At 41.6% G+C, this 17789-nt stretch overlaps 1 protein-coding gene across 1 annotated transcript in view; it reads right to left on the minus strand.

Annotated features, from left to right (window-relative positions):
• Positions 1–6257: 6257 nt before the first annotated feature.
• Positions 6258–17789, minus strand: part of mctp2a (multiple C2 domains, transmembrane 2a) — a 40762-nt gene continuing 29230 nt past the window's right edge. The window contains exons 18-23 of the mRNA XM_010892710.3: positions 16515–16634; positions 15567–15608; positions 10699–10802; positions 10382–10491; positions 9073–9170; positions 6258–6867 (exon numbers count right to left, since the gene is read on the minus strand). Coding sequence (XP_010891012.2) covers positions 6808–6867; positions 9073–9170; positions 10382–10491; positions 10699–10802; positions 15567–15608; positions 16515–16634 — 534 coding nt within the window. The 3' untranslated portion in view covers positions 6258–6807. The remainder of the gene's footprint in view (positions 6868–9072; positions 9171–10381; positions 10492–10698; positions 10803–15566; positions 15609–16514; positions 16635–17789) is intronic.

The raw sequence follows: 17789 nt of genomic DNA on the forward strand, positions 1-17789 counted from the left end.
AAGATCCTTTCCATGGTAAAGAAAACCCCCTTCACCACATCCAGCCAAGTGAAGAACACTCCAGGAGGCAGGCATATCATTATCCAAGTCTACCATAAAGAGAAGACTTCACAAGTGCAAATACAGAGGGTTCCCCACAAGGTGCAAACCATTCATAAGCCTCAAGAATGGAAAGGCCAGATTTTGCCAAGAAAACATCTAAAAAAAGCTAGTCCAGTTCTGGAACAGCATTCCTTGATCCTAAAATCAATCTGTACCAGAATTGTGGGAAGAAAAAAGTATGGAGAAGGTTTGGAACAGCTCATGATTACCACATAATCTGTAAAACACTGTGGAGGCAGTGTGAAAGCATTGGCATGCATGGCTTCCAATGGCACTAGGTCACTAGTGTTTATTGATGATGTGACAGAAGACAAAAGCTGCCAGATGACTTCTGAGGTGTATAGGAATATTGTCTGTTCAGATTCAGCCAAATTCAGTGAAGTTGATTGGACGGCACTTCACTTTACACATAGACAATGACCCAAAACATACTGCGAAAGCCACCCAGATGTTTTATAAGGCAAAGAAGTGGGATATTCTGCAATGGCTGAGTCACTCACCTGATATCAACCCGATGGAGCATGCATTTAACTTGCTGAAGACCAAACTTAAAGCAGACCCATGAACAAACAACTAGACCGCTGCAGTAAAGGCCTGGCAAAGCATCACAAATAAGGAAACCCAGCGATTGGTAATGTCCATGCGCTACTGACTTCAAGCAGTCATTGCCTGTAAAGGATTCTCGAGTATTAAAAAAATTTAAGTTTTATTTTTGATTGTGTTAATTTGACAAATTACATTTAAGCCCCTGAAATAAGGAGACTGTGTATGAAAACACAGCATCTCATCAGGCTGTTCCTCAAAGCAGCATCATGCTTACCCTCAACAGAGCATCTCATCCAGCTGTTTCTCAACACAGTGGCTCATCAGGCTGACCCTCAACACAGTGGCTCTTCAGGCTGACCCTCAACACAGTGACTCATCAGGCTGACCCTTAACACAGCATCACATCAGGCTGACTCTCAACACAGCATCTAATCAGGCTGTCCCTCAACACAACGGCTTCAACACATTCATTCAATTTGTAACACACCTGATCATAATGATAATAACACTGCTTATGTAACTAAAGGACAGCAACCTCTCTCTGTGAACTTTAAGACACAGAGGCACAAGTAGGCCCCCTTCTAGATCAATGGTGCTAATGTGGAGTGGGTCAACAAGGCAGAGCTTCCTGCCATGGAGGTCTAATAAAACAGGCAGGGCCAAATAAATGACTCCAGCCAATCAGGTAACAGAATGTTGTCAATACTACTGTATGGCAGGCACAGCAAATAGTACTACTGCATTATCCATGCACTAGACATCTTGTCTAGAACCTAGTCAGGACTGTGTACAGCTTCCACACTCAAGCCATAAGATGGCTACAAATGGGCAAATAACTACCCGATCTACCACACGGTCTGCTTTTTGCACTAACCCTTTATGCACACTGTACTTCACAGTATACTTTACAGTGCATGTCACACTGTACTTCACAATATATTTGACAGTGTACCTCACAATGTACTTCACAGTGTACTTTACAAGGCATTGTCATTTGTTATTGTTATTCATTATCTTATTTTTTTAATGTTTTGTTCTCTATTCCTACAGTGTCTCCATCTCCTCATTGTACACCTTACAAGGTGTGTAACAAATCACATTTAATCTGATTTAACTGACTCCTACACAGCAAGCAGTCCTGAACATAGACATGAACAGCTTTTCAAAAGCTCCCCATGCAGTCTCCTCAGGTACATGTTTATACAGGGAGACTGATCAGGGACTGTAGCAACACAATCTGGTCTGTCATTTGAATATTTTGACTGAATTGATTTTAGGAAAGCCTTCCAGTTTATTGGTGTCAAGGTCTTCTAAGAGTAGGTCCTGACCTTTGCTGTATTAATTCAGGGCATACCAGACTCGGGGCACTAGTGCAAATCTCTTGCACTGTTTTTCAATTGGCACAACTCGAACAAATAGCTAAAACTAAAGAGATTTGACACCTGTAAGTACAACCAAGAGTTGTGCCTCTGTTACTGTGCTGTACTCTGTGGGAATATACTGTAGTGTATCTATGATGGGAGTTTAGAGAACCATCATGAAATCACTGATGTAAATTGCTAAAAAAAAAAAAAACGGAGATGTGAAGTGTAGTGGCGTATTAAAATGAAGCCTTTGCTGGCATCCTCTGAAAGGCACGTTGGTACTCCTGTGAAGGAGAAAAAGGGATCAGTGTTCTCTGTGTTTGCGCTTGCTAGTTTGACGCCCGCTCCGGGGCTACACATCACAGGAGAGACTGCTGGAAAAAAACAGGTTGTATGGGTCCTTGCGCACAGCCTGCCCGTGGTGCTGCCTGAAGGACTACCATGGAAACAAGGAGTGTGACAGGCTCTGGGGGGATCCACCACAGCTGCAGGCACTTCCTTTTTGACAGGCTGATGAAGACATCACTGCCACACAGCGCCGAACAACAACAACTACTGGGACAAATATGATCCAGGCAATGTTAACTGCTGTGCGGCTCAAATGTTCATTAGTGAGCTTGTAAAACATCCAGGGAGTTTTCTAATGCATTCAGGGACCAGATTGCACGACGACTTCCTCTGCTGAGATTTGGGGCTATCCCCCTGGAGGAAATGAATGGATAAATTATTTCTTAAATATGATTACCCCTCTATAAAAAGGAAAGAGACATTATGCTCAGTAAGAATTCTGTGGCAGTTTTTACCCTGTCTATATCCCCTCTTTAATTCATTGACTGAATGACTCAACATTACACAGAGAGCTTCCAAACCTAAAAACCTCAGTGACTTGACAGCTGCGAAGCCTACTATTCATCATGACCTCTTAATGCCAGTGACGTCATTTGCCGTGATATCTCCACGGATGACAGCTCCTTAGTTCACAAAGCCACGCTCAATTCATCAATATTGCCTAATGATACTAATAATATTAAACATTATAGAACTAGAAGTGGTTGTAACTCAACAAAAACATATAACTCTTGGTTTTTCTTGGTTCCTTTCTTTCAGTAACAATTCATCATCATATTTTGGAAAGTTTTCTGAGATTTTCCCCTGAATTTAAACAAGAGTCTTTAAGTATCAATATACTGCAGTGTCATCCTGTTTAAGTGAGATACACGTGTCCTGTTGTGCTAAAATATCATGATTAACAGTACCCTAGGTGTGATGCTTAATTGGTTTCCCCACTTGGGGACACCTCATTGGGTCCTCTCAGTGGCCTGTGGGTTGAGCACCCCCCTTTTTTCCCTGCCACCCCTACCACACACCCAGTGTGGCCCAGAATGCAGCAGGGTTTCAGCTTGTGTGTGGGATTTAGCTCGTCAGAAGCTCAGGGTCACCTACACTCCCCCACACTTTGAAATGGACCCCTGGTGGCAGCTCCTGGGAGAGCCCAGTGATGTCTCTATCAGCCTGTCAGAAGAGATCGCCCGGGGCTCCACCAGGTCCCCCTGAGCCAATCAAACTCTTCAGAAAGCACAGACGAATGCACTTTCACCAGCAAGCTACTGCAGAGGAGGGGGAGCAGCTGCATGCCGGACTGGGACATTCGGCTCACCAATCAGTTAGAACAAACTCCCAATGCCGGGGTCCAAGGCTTGCCACGAGTTCAAACTCTACTGAAACTCCATCTATTTTTAAGTGTTACTTACTTGTTTGTTTATTTATTTTATTTGAAGGCGCTAAACTGAGAAAATGCATGGACTTCAATGTATTCACAGTATATGTTTTGTACAGGCCTAATGTGTGTAGAGTCGGGTATTAAATGGCCAATCACTTATGTCTTGCGTTATAGTATATGAGTTCGACTTGTGCACCTTAAAACTGTTCCAACTTGATTTGTCCCATTAGACTGAGCTCAGCCTGGAAATGCCATGAAATGTTTCCAACCAAAAATATTGTAATTTGCCCCCAAAAAAACTGCAGGATCAGGATAAAAATGTTCAGATATCACATTAGAGCCTCATTTACACTTGCCTTTTTACAATATTCTTATCCTATACTCATCTTGATTTAACCTTGTGTATTTACACTTCGACAATTTGATCACAATTAAAATATAATGAATCTTAAAAATCTGTGCTCAATGTGGGAAAAGATCACCAAGTAAAATAACAAAGAACACATGTCAGAACAGGTATAAACAGGGTGTGAATTGGTGGCCTGGGTTTAGGGCAGGGTTTACACAACTCTTTGGGTTACTGTACCACCAATTGCATTTTGCTCTGCCTGGAGTAGCCCTGAGGTACCTCCTTCTTGTGCGTTTTACGACTAAAGGCTTGTTTACATTATGAGAGAGAAAATAAATACACTAGATAGACTTATCTTGGTTTGCATAATAATTTCCATGGCATTTGAATTTACACCGGCGTATTTGAGGCATACCACGTGGAAATTGTGCTATATGCATGCACACTGCACAGAAACTGTCAGAATAAGACAGAATTGTCTTAACATTTGCAAAATTCAGGTTGGACTCCTCCGAATGTGGCATCTCAAGCAATCGCTATCTGCAAGTTCACGCAACAAAATAATCGATATGTCTCGGTAAATGTTGTGGAATGTTAACAAGTCATAAGTATAAGGTCTTCTTTAAATGCCCCCTGAGGAAAGGTCAAGTTGCCCCAGGGGTTTTTGTACCCATGGCGAGGGAACCAGTGGTGTAGAGGTTATGGTCGCAGGGTTTAAATCTGGCCCTCTCCTTTATAGAACAAATGTCTCGCCCGTTATCTCTCTTTTTCTCTTACTGTCTCAGTCTTAAATTTAAAAAAAGTAAAACATTTCCAACCTGTCAGAATGCCCCAGTTAGTAAAAAAAAGCAATATGTTAAACAAACAAATAATATATTTTTTCAAAACATCTGTGTTAGGCTAGATGCTGTATTTTATGAAGCAAACTGTAGAAGATCCACTAGTATCTCTACCATGAAGAGACAGACCATCATGGTTCCTGTGTGTGTGTGTGTGTGTATGTGTGTAGCCACCATTAGACAGTGTAGGTGATTTTAATGGAAATGTGAAGCACTAAGTGCTGAGAATGGAGAGCTCTCTGTGAATGATGAGCTCTCACGTGGACCCTGTTATTGTGAGATGGCAACGAAAGCGTTGCATTAGCCACTGTGCCGGTCCGACGTACAGGGCTTTGATGTGAGCTCAGTAACCAAGGCACAGCGGTTGTCGATGCATAAGCTCCGTTCCAATGGGTGTGTTGTGTAATCAGATGTGTTTACTGTGTATTCAGGGAGAGAAGTGTTGTCGTCCATCTGCAGTACATTGCATTTAGGATAAAAATCAATCTTGAGCAATCACAATTTGATATGGAATATTTTTCTATATTTTATAATGAATTACATTTACATTGAGGATTTACAAAGAAGTCACCAAAACAATACAACTTGCTTCAGTAGCGCAATGGACTGGAATTTTGAATTATTGTAAATCTGTCTAGTTCTGTTTTAGGGGATCGTAATAGATTCCCCCCCAAGAAAAACACCCTCAAGAAATGCAGAGAAAAAGGACCATGAATTTCATGAATTTGGAATGTCTTTTTGAAAGAAGGATTGAAAGCTTCATATGACACCAATTGTTTAACTTAATATCATCTACTGATAAAACAAGGAGGCCTGGTTACGGCCAAAATGTCTTAAATATGCCAACTTTGATATACATTATTCATCAGTTATGCTTGTAGATACATATGTCAAATATATATATAAATATATATATATATATATAAATATATATATATATATAAATATATATATATATATATATATATATATATATATATATATATATATATATGTATAAAACACCTTGCTCCTAAGGCCCCTTCCATGGATTACATTTCTGTCAAAGCCTCCAAAACAATGGTCTTCTTTTGTTTAGGTTTCATAAGGAATCATTCAGCAACTTCTCAGTCCAGAAAAAGAACTCTTCACCATACAAAATGTTCTGGTAATTGCATATACTGTATACACATTCAAGATACAATTCTTTACATCAAAGATTTTATATATATATATATATATATATATATATATATATATATATATATATATATATATATATATATATATATATATATATATATATATATATATATATATATATATATGTACAACTTTTATATATAATTATGAGTATTATATAAAAATAAAAATAAAATTGTGAAGCTTGTAACCCCATACCATGAAAAAAATATTTTTAGAGGGACCAACAGCAATCGGCACGTAATAACATGATCTAGCACACATACACAGAATTACATTAACCCATATATAAGATAATATACAGTATATGATTCTCTAAACATTGCAGCAGTTCAGTTTTAAAACAAAAATCAATAAAAGCAAAACAGCAGAGTTCTAAAGTAAAACTAAATTCTCTTTCATTCTTTTTCTAAAATGCATGAATGGATCTAGGCTGGACTGGGGTGGACAGGCACCGTCTCGCACTCTTTGACTGACAGCTCCATGTGCTGCCCCCCTAGCCGGTGCAGTGCACAGCCCCGTCAGGGGGGCGGGAGACACACAAGCGGCTGACTGCGCCCCCACTGCAGGGGGCAGGGAGAGGGGGGGCGCCAGGGGGTGAGAGGTTGCAGGTTCTGCTGGCACTGGAGCGTTGTCATTGTGGTGGACTGGGCCGTGCCATTTTCAAAAAGATCCTAGGCCTTTCATCTAGCACGTCCGCGGGGCTTACCTTCTCCTCCGTGGCGGGCTCTGGGCGCTAGGCACTCTCAGCTCGCTGTACTGCACCTGTAAAAACAAACAGGAGTTTGGTCGGAGGCAGGTAATCCGAGCTCAGTAGAGCGCACGGTAATGGCTCCCCTGAGGAGAGCTGGTGCAGGGGAAAGCGAGGCGGGCTCGCCTGTAATGAATCATTTTTTAAACACAGGAGCAGAGGGGATTAATCACAGGGAGGAAGGATTTGAGAAGTCAAGGGTTCCATACCAGCGCATGCCCCCCCACCCTCCTCCGCCACAATCGCAATATTAGAAGCAGACATCAACGGTTGGGACAACCTGCCAGTGAAGAAGTTGTGAACTGCATAATCTCTCAGTGCCTCAATGCAAGTTGTTTTCTTTCTGAGAAAACTTTGTGCAAAGAGATTTCTGAAGTAGCAACTGACGTAGATGGGATATTGACTTTTAAAAGCTTCAGTGGGAACTGAAAGTTGACTTTGATTTCATCTGACGAGAGAGTTCAGACTTTGACATTTCAACTTTAACCCCTTTTTCCTTTCAGGTATTTTTGTGGAATTATGACTAAACTTACAAATATGTCAATGTTCTGCAAATAATTCTTTAATTCAGATTTCTAAATGTAGACACATACTTGTAACAGAATGCAAGTCTGGAAGTCCAAGAATAAATGTCAATATTTGAACATTCTGTGGCAAAAGTATAAAAAACATATTGTGTCTGTGTCCATCAGAAAAAAAAATCTTGAGTGAAAGAAAAAAAAAATCAAACAACCGTAATGCGAAACAGATTGATTGTTGGAAAAATATTTACAAAACTCAACAAAATTACATGTGAAATAAAATTGCTTCCAAAAGCATTTTTGTTTTTGCTGCAACAATAACATGGTTCTGTTGAATCAAAGTAAAGACTCCATACTAATTACCAAACACTGATTATTAGAACGGGAGATGGAATGAATGGGGGAACAAAGCGACTGGCGTCTGCACCAGAACATGAAACTGTTCTCAGAACTGACAGATGCTTCTTATTTCAGCACAGACAGGCTCCTGTCAGAAGTCATGGTTTGAGGAGGGCTTTGTAGATTTGCACAGGCACTAATTGCCAAGTCATTTTGCTGTGAGATGAGTCGGTTTCCAGCTTTGTAATATGGCTTAACTGTGTCCATACCTAGGCCCATCTAAGGGTTGGAGTTATGAGGTAACATCTGTAGGCTATTGTCATAGTTCTTGTGCTGTTCGGCAACATAATAATTCACAGAACTATGTATACTGTTAAGTCATTATGAATGTTTTGGTCTGTTGCTGTTAAGCAGAACATCTGACCTGTAAACCATAAAGAAAACTGTTGTATCCATGGACTTTTAGAGAGTGATTTTCAAAACTTTAACAATGTGTCACAAATTAAAGACTAAATGTATTCATCATGTTGCTCTGCCAACTTGCCCAGCCAAAAAAAAAAAGTGCATAGGCTTCTATCCAACAACATCACTGACCATTTGGCAATAACTTTCAGAGGGACAACTTCAAGGGGGCAGCAGAGAAAAAGACTGAGTCTGAGAGTATCTTTCCAGATCCAGACAGTCACATATCCTGGCTGAATACTGTCTGTGGAGTACCTGCCAGAGGAAGGCACTGTGCTTCTCTATTTCCTGCCCACGTTCAGACTGTCAGAACAGAACAGAACAGAGAGAGTAGGAACACCCAGCAATACTACAGCACCCTGCCCTGGCAGCTATGTGCTACCAGCCTTGTGATGTAACCGCAAATGACATATCAGCCGTGGCTAATATATGATCACATATGGCACCCAGCAGGAAGGCCCGGGCGCACCACTACATTAATTGGCTCCCCCACCCTGATTTGATGGTGCCACGTCAGAGTGTCACAGCTGATACAGAGCTGAGTACACCAGCACAGACAACCACAGACGTCAGGGGCCCTCCAACGGCCCCTGGCCAATCGCAGGCACGGATGCCACAGCGTTTTTATCACAGAAAGACAAAACTGCTAATCAGGGATAAGGCTGAAGCGATGTGACGAAGGACAGATCAGAGCAGACCCCATCCAGGCAACAGGACAACCGCATTAAACCACTACCAGAAATAATTGGTCCAGGGGTGCTTTAAAGGTATGAGTTCATTAATAATCAAACAAAGCCAGAGGATATATTTCCCCAACACCTGGGAATTCTGTTAGAGCAAATAATGCAGATATCTTCAGGGAATTCCCTGTCTCTGTATGTAAAGTTGAACCCTTACCTTTTGAACATCTGAAGGCACCCTCTTGAGGAAATCCAGTATTTCATTATTGTCAATGGCGTACGGGTTGCGAAGCTTCTTGGTAAATTTGTTAACGCCTGTGAAAACAAGGACACATTAATAAATAAAGATGTCATCCACACCTGCATATTTTTACAAGGCGTAAAAAAAATATACATCGCCACCCCATCTCCAGCGCTTTCACCGCTGTAGAAGAAATTGCATCCTGTGATGCTATTTGAATTGATCTCTGAAAACTAAACTGAATCAGTGGCATATCAATAAGACAGTGGGGTTGTATGGACAGTGCAATTGAAATGTATCATCATAAATATAGAAGTTGGCAGGCCAACAGTACAGACAAGGCCGTAATCCAGGCAGCAGGTGCACACTAACACACACAACCATGGGAGCTTTTGAACAGAAACTGGTGGTTGACTGCGGAACATTTCAGTCTGTGTCCGAAGGCGACTCAGGTCCTGAGAGTACGCATGCAGCATATTAGCCCAGAGCAGAGATTATCAACCACCCCAACCCCCATCCCCACTCCCCACTCCCTTTCCCTATCACTCAAATAACCACACAGTGTATTATGCTTTCATTCAAATAAGTTATGTCTCTCTAAACTCCAAGTCCTGTACTTGTATTTTCTCACTGGTGGGTTAGTATTCCTAGAAAGGAAACAGACACCTCTGGGGTCTAGTTGTAATGGGACCATATTTTCACAGCTAGCTACAGCATTTACCTCGACGTGTACACAAAGAACCTAAGGACCTAAATGTGAGCAGACTACATGAAAGGCTCGCCTTGCAACCAGCGATGGGGGTTAACTGGGGAGTCAGGAGAGTGTATCAGTGCTTTTGTTTGATATCATTTTGGTATTGATTGTGTTGGAGGCAGTGTAGAAGTAGTTAGTTGTGGGCTAACAGCTGGAGGAGGACTGTCTGTTTGCCTCTGACCGCTGAGACGACTGTCTACCTCTGTAGAACTGGAGCAGATAACAAGGGTTAGCCTGAACACTGCCCAAGGACATCCTGTTTTATATACAGCATGGTGCTCTCTCTGCCTCGCCACTTGGCTTTGTTTTCTGGCCTGCTTACATCCCACACTGAGCCTCTGGAGCTACTGAGCTAGCAGCCTGGGCTTTGGGCTAGCAGTGTGAGGATGGCTGAATGTTCAAATTACAATGAACAAGACAGTGGGTAACGAATATAAACGTTATGACCAGCATCTTTTTACAACAATGTAAAAACAAGTAATGCGTATATACAGTATTTGATATTTCAGTAATGTTCTATACTTTACTTACCCCATATCAAGATAATGTAGCGCAGTGGGATGTAGTATAATGCTACTGTTGCCACAAAAAGAACCAAGCAGGCCAGGCAGGACAGAAAGGGCACTGACCAGTTAAACGTGCTGTGGAGAAAATATTACAAGAAATAATATCAGAATATCATTATGACTAAGATGTTACAAGATACTGCACAATCAATAATGTAGCTGCTAGCCAAAACATTATACACCCACTGATGAAGACAACGCTGCTAGAGACCACACTGAACTCGCTCATACACTGTAATAGGTTATGAAACATCTACAGTACTAAAGCAATGTCAAACTTACTTCTTGACTCTTTCCCCCAAGCATGCAATTTCATCCAAAATTTTCTGGACAATGACCACGATCTCCTGGACCATGTAGATTTTCTCCATCAGTCCTTTTTTCTCCTAGAAATACACAGTCTTTGAGGAGGTCTATCGTACAGGATGTCAGTTGTTTTGAGGAAGCTGACAAAGCCCAGTTTATCTCTGCGCTGCTATCATGAGTAATTCATCTATTCAATGGCCTATAATGAGCAAACTCTGTCTCTTCAGATTATGCTTTTGAAAATGAGGCATATTCAACGTTGAAAAGGGTTGAGAAGATGGCTGTGAGATTTCCACTTTTGTCTGTCACAAACAATGGAAGTTCTGAGCTCTACATCTAAAGCACAGTCACAGATTAACTGGAGTATGAGATAGACAAAATGGGTATCGGCAATCAGGCTGCAGACCAGACGACCCAGACAGGACTCCAATCCCACAAATCAATCTCTGTGAGACGGGTTTGGACTTGTTCTGCCAGTACTATCCCACCCACATTTATGTTCAGTCTGTCTGCCTCTGCCAGTCCTCACACCTCTGTGTGTATATGGGAGCAGTGGCTCAGCTAACCCAGGGCACAGGGTTGTAATCATTGGATGTATTCTCACTGATATGACTCACATCATGTGAAAGGGCTTCAGCTATATGCCATCTTTAATCATTGAGAGTAGTGTAATATTGTTCTTGTTGTATTGATATATAAATGTCATGGTGCTAAAGCTGTGATGCAACACAGACATCCTATATTAACCAGATGGACATGCTATGGGATGGTGTCTGTCAATTTCAGTGTGAAAAAAATGCTATTCTCCGGCTTGTCTAGAGTTGAAATAGACAAGATCAGATGAGTGCTGGTTACTGCAGAGGAGAAGCAGCACTGTGAAGCTTTCCAGAGTGAGAGGAGAGGCTGGAGATAACACCAATAATGCAAGCTGAAGAGAGCTGAGAAGACTCCCATCAAAAGACAGAAATAATGACAGGAATGATGAAGAAGAGAGAAAAGTGAAGGAGAGGGAGAGAGAGACTTAGAGGGGGAGGGAGAGAGGTATCTGATGCAGTCTAACAGTAGGCTTGAGGATGTCTATATGTTTGTGTTAGAAGGCAATTCCAGCCCCAGCCCCGGGTCAGTGACAGCGTCCAGACAGAATGCCTTTATCAGTGTCTCATGAGGCAGTCCCTGGAAAACACACTGTCCACCAGGCAGCACAGAGCAGAGAGACTTCCTGCTGTCGGTCCCCGGTCGTCTCCACAACAACCACAGGAAGACAACAATTCCCACCCCAGTACAGAGCTTCCCCCAACAGGCCTCTGGAAATAACTCAAATATGCTTTGTGAGAGATCCATGAAGAGATTATTATCCCATAGTGTCATACAATAGAGAGGGAGAAGGTTGTTCCTGTAACCTCTCCTCCTGTGTAGCATTGTGCTATAGATGAGACACCACACTGTCTGCAGAATGGCATAAAGAGAACCTCCAACCTCAGTCTAATGTGCATGCAGATGCTTTACTTCACATTAGTTGTTAATTGAGCTCTTTCTCCTGAGCTCTCATTCAAAGCAGGGGAACTGTTTGTGCCTGCTAAAAGCCATTAAGATCCATGTCTGTGTACTCCTGATGGACTGACAGAGCTGCACACGGGGAAATGAGAGCTCACTGGGTATAGAGCCTCATCAAGTTAGGCTCAGATTCCCTTTCATATCATTATCTAAACTTGCCTTAGGCCCCCTTACATGAATTAGGATTTAAACCAGATTAGAGATATAAACTCTTATTTAACTGTAACAGCTAGGCCTGTGCATACAAGGTATATTTGTACTCAAGTTAAAATGAAAATAAAAATGTCTTTAATTCCAAAAGATATGTACAGTAAAGTATGCACCCAGAAGCTCTCATGGTTATCACCATTAATCTCCCTTAAGATCCTTGAAGTCCTCCATCTCCGTGGTGATGAGCATTGAAATTCCTTTACTACATCATTCATTTCATGATATTATTTATCTATGTTCATTTCCCTTTTTTAACTCCCTACAAAACTGTTCTGTGCTCATAGGTAAACAAAAAATAAATAAAACCGCTTCCTCTGAAGTGAAAGGGATGGATATCCTGATGGAAATGGACTACATAAATCATAAACTACTAATTAGAAAACCTGTGTCAAATCATATTCTCATTTCAGATAAAATTGTTAAAGCTACCTTTTAAGTTGGTGTAATGAGAACAGATTTGATCTTCAGCACAAAGGTAAATAGCAAATGTGGTTTCACTGGCATGTTGGGCATGATCAATCGCTGAAAAAAGCTCATTTAACATTGCTTTAATTTGAATAAATATAACCAAATTTGAATATTCATCAAAGCCTGAATTATATTTTCTAGTGACTTATTCGACAAGAGAGAAATGTTAATCTTAACGTAAAACACCTGTGATTTTGGCAAGGGTTTTCGTATATGCTACTTAAACGAGCTAACAAACAAATGGATACACAGACAAACGTGTGAGCAGTGAGCAGCCCCCCGGGGGCGATACGTGTTAGAGGGTACATACCGCCCATAATGCACATCACTGATTATGACATCAGCAGTCTGTCTGGCTGGTGTGCTGAAGGTGACCCAGTCGTGGCTGTGGTACGAAGGGGGTAAGAGAAAGCACCCCTCCAGCTCAGTCTGCCACCCCCTCGCCCCCCCCTACCCAACCTCATAGTCCCCTGGGCGGTGCTTCTTCCCCCAGACCAGCCATACCAGCCAGAGGCCATAGCAGCCTGGTTTATCTTCTCTGTTCATTATGATGGAGATGTATGGGCTTGTTTTGCTTTTCTAGTTCTTTTATGTCATGATTAAATATTGTCTATCTCCACAATTGATACCTAAGGCCAAAGGGAAGTCACTTTGGCCACACATAATTTGTAAGCTGTCTCTTTCCCTGAGGACAGATTTGTTCACAGAGAGAGATCTGTTGTGTATTATACTGATGTAATGTAGCCGTGCCTTTCGTCTCTCTTTAACGTCATGGCTTCACATTCCTACTGCTCCATGTTTCCTTCCTCCAGGGGAAAAGAGAGGAAAACATATTTGAGTGGTAATGGTAACCTTCTCAGAGGGAATAGCCTTCATTCACATCTTAGCAAAAGGACTAGGGGAAAAAAAGCAGTGCCTTTGAAGTCATTAAATTTAACACTGATCACTCTTTAACCCCAAATAGTTTGAAAGAAGACTTTGATATGAAGTGTAAAGCGACAATGCTTGATCTGCCTGCATGATATCACATTTAAGTGACAGGAAAACCATAACACGACTTTCAAATAAGCCACTTTAAATTAAAGCTGACAGCTTAAAACAAACACGGCAACTGCTTAATTAGTAAATGAAAGAAGATATTTCATTTTCACAGAATGTGAATGGGCTTAGTAGGCTCACGTTAAACCTTTCAGAGAGGATGTCTAGGAACAGCAATGATTTGGTTTAAGCCGTTACTGAGCTCCACAAAACGTGTATTTTGAAAAAAATGACTCCTTGCTTTTTGGAAAACGTAATCATTTTTAAAAGTAAAGGACAAAACAAACAGGAAAGGTAACTGACAAATAATTTTGAGAGACAGCGCAGTGATTAACAACTACTAGTGATGATCCTATTCAGTGCTTAAAATTATTAACAGCTACAAAAGCATCACATCCTTATTCACTGTTCTTACATTGGTATTTGTTTCATTGTTCTCAAAGCTTTATTACAATGGCAGTACAGCTAACAGTATGCTGTGTTATTTGTATGTGTACATACTCTCTAAAACGAAAAGGTTCTTGGTGTGTGTTTTACTTTGAAACTGTGCATAACTCCAATAAGTACTGTACTTCAAGCAAAAATGCCAAAGAGTATTTTAAAGAGCTATTTATACTTGTTACCTAAAGGACCATATGAACAACCTACCCTTCAAAAACAACCCCAAAATATTCTTCAAATGGTTCTTTTAGGAACCATTTCAAAGGGATTCATTGAAGAACCATTTAAAAGGCTTTATAACATTTCCATACTTCCTTAATTCTCAACCCTTTTAAAGGGTTCTTGGAGGAAGCACAACGTTTATATGTGCAGAACCCATAAAAGACCCCTCAAGAACCTTTTCTTTGTGTATTGTACCATACTTGAATTATCCTATAAAGGCAGGATTTGGAGGCATGTTTTTTTGTTTTAGTAAAGGGTGTTACACTTCATAGATAGAAGGTATCCCCTGGTTATCACAACAGAATATGTTTAGCACATTATGGAAGTGAATCCTGGACGAGGCACTGCAGAGCTGTCATTGCTTGGAGGCTTTGCAGCAGTTACACACGTTTTAACTATTGAATCATAATAAATACAGAGGTCCAATTGTTACTATGGCATCATTATGAATACAGAGATGCAATTAACTATCGCATAATTATGAATTCAGAGGTCCAGTTGTTTAGGCGAGTGATCATTGTAATATGATGGATATGACGTTGTAGCATTGAGCTTGTTCTAATTTCTTACTGTAGGGATAAGGTCACCATCATAGCATAGTCTGGTGACTAAATCTTCACTTCTTAAGATTCCCAATGTCAGATGCAACGGCTCACAAACTGCTAGGTTACAGCAGCTGAGCAGTTGTAGTGATTCTAAACACCTGATTCAATGGATTGAAAGGTTTGTTCACATATCATTACTGTTTTCTACATGCTGTACTCCTTATGTACTCCTTATTCCTTGGTATAGAAAAAGGCCTGCGAGATGATTTCCAGTGTCACAATGCAAAAGTTACAACTTGAACATGTATAACTGGCACACAGAATATACTGCCATTAAAACAGTCGGACATAAAGGAAATAAAATACCTTCTCATCTTCCTCCTCCTCATCAGCCATGTTCATGTTCACCTACAAGAGAAAGAGGAGAGGTAGAGTGCGTTTTTAAATGGACAGGGACACATGCAGGCACTGGAGCATTTTTAACAAACACCTAGTAATGAAATTCTGCTCCAGTACATATACCCCTATTGGGAGAGGCCTGTTTCCATAGAGACTGCATCACAGGGGTGACCTCACACAAAAGGAGAGGTGAAAGAGGGCCTTCCTCACAAGAGCACTGTCACAGCAAAGCAATCTAATTTCTTCACAACATAAACACAAAAGGAAGAGAAAAAAATCAGAAGAAACCAAATTTAATGTGGATGCTGTTGCCTAGATCACTTTACATCAAGTCCTGCCTGACCCCTGCGTGATGCACACTGTGACACTGCCTGGGAACAGGCCCGTGTTACTGCCGGGCACAGGGTCACGGAGGCTCCACACTGGATATGAGGGGGAACTCAGGCTTTAATATTGCCCAGGGACCGCATCTTTGCCAACAGCCACAAACACAATCAGTGGGCTGGAGCTGGATATGTTACTGCAGGAAGGGGATGTTTGCAGGCTAGGGTCCCGGCCGTCGAGGTGGCTTACAACACTGTGGAATTGGAGGCCATTGAGAAGTGTGAACAGCATTAACCTTTACAGACATGGGTAAGGGAGGCGTACGTTTTTCAATAACCTAGGCTTTGATAGAGAGCAGAAAGCTGTACCATCCAGAGAATGTACTCAGGCCACTGTCTAGAACAGTAACTACACAACATATACGCAATGTCGTATGCTGAAACAAAACTCAAGATAGTACCTACAAAATTAATTCAGCAAACTATATCCTCTTGATTGTCTATTGTTGGGCATTGTGGGCAGTTCAAGAAGAGCTACTAGGACGTGTGGAGTAGAGATCAGAAAGATTGCTGTACAGTAGGAAACACTCACTAGGTCCTGATTGCAGGTGATCTTCCCCACGGTGATCTGGAAGTAGTTCCAGCCGATGAGTAGCAGCAGGAAGAGGGGCAGCATGAAAAGCTCCCATGTCCACACAGTCACCATGAAGATCTGGAAAGACAGGAAGGGAAGGAGGAGGGAGAAGTGGAGGAGAAATGTGGGATGAAACTCAGGAACAGCATGTGAGGTTGCACTGCCCTCTTACTGTAAGGGCCAAAACTTAAACTACTACATCAGATACACAATGTCCTGTTCTCGTATGCCTGGACGCATCCCTCAGAAACAAACATGTTGGGTTCGCCCCTCTACCAAAGAACTATGAACAGGGTAGCCTGCCTCAAAGGTACAGGACACTATATGGCCACTGATTACAGTCTATGGGGAGGACTTTTTATTTACCTATATGCAGCATTTCAAACTCTCTCACACTGGGATGCATCTGGTCTGTCTGCTTGCCAGTCTGTCTGTCTACCTATCTGTCTGTCTTCCTGCCTGTCTGCTTGCAAGCCTGTCTGTCCGTCTGTCTGCTCGCCTGCCTGTCTGTCAGTCTGTGTCTAGGCACACATGGCAACTGGAGTTTACCCTGTCACAGCAATGATAGTGAGAAAAGTCAAGACCCCTGGTAGAAATAAGATGGATCACACTGAATGAGTAATCCCTCATAATTCTGTAAAGGAGCGGCACTAAGCACAGCACACAACACCCACTGCACTTCACAGCAGAGCACTAATTGGACGGCTGCATTTAAACCCATTTAGTGACAGCCTAATGAGTCTGGCTCTAGCTGAAATGATCCACTATTTGTGAGGCGTACCACACTATCAAGTTGACAAGGAAGAAGGATAATTTTTTTTTTTTTAAATCTATTATAGAGTAAGACAGTGCAGAGACATTTTTTGGGTTAGTTTAAGTACTGCATTCTACATAATAAAATACTATTAACTCTGATTAGGAAACATCTAGCTTTTTAAAACTTTATTATGGAAAGGAGGAACCTAAGTCTGAATGAAAATAAATCTAGTAACCTAAACCACCCAGTGGAATGAGGAGTGGGACGATTGCTCAGTACCCTACAACAGCTCATAACTGTGAAGTCTAGCTTGGACTGCTGGGGGCTTGTTACAGTAGAAACAATATGTTTGACTTAGTCCTGAGACAGGATGTGAACCACGGGGCCTTGAGGCCTCCATTTGAGACGCGTAAACAGCAGACTGGTGCTGTCATATCAGCCCGTTTCCAGTCCTACTGGCTCTGGGGTAGTCTACC

The sequence above is a fragment of the Esox lucius genome, chromosome 19, assembly GCF_011004845.1.
Source record: "Esox lucius isolate fEsoLuc1 chromosome 19, fEsoLuc1.pri, whole genome shotgun sequence".
Lineage (NCBI taxonomy): Eukaryota > Metazoa > Chordata > Actinopteri > Esociformes > Esocidae > Esox > Esox lucius.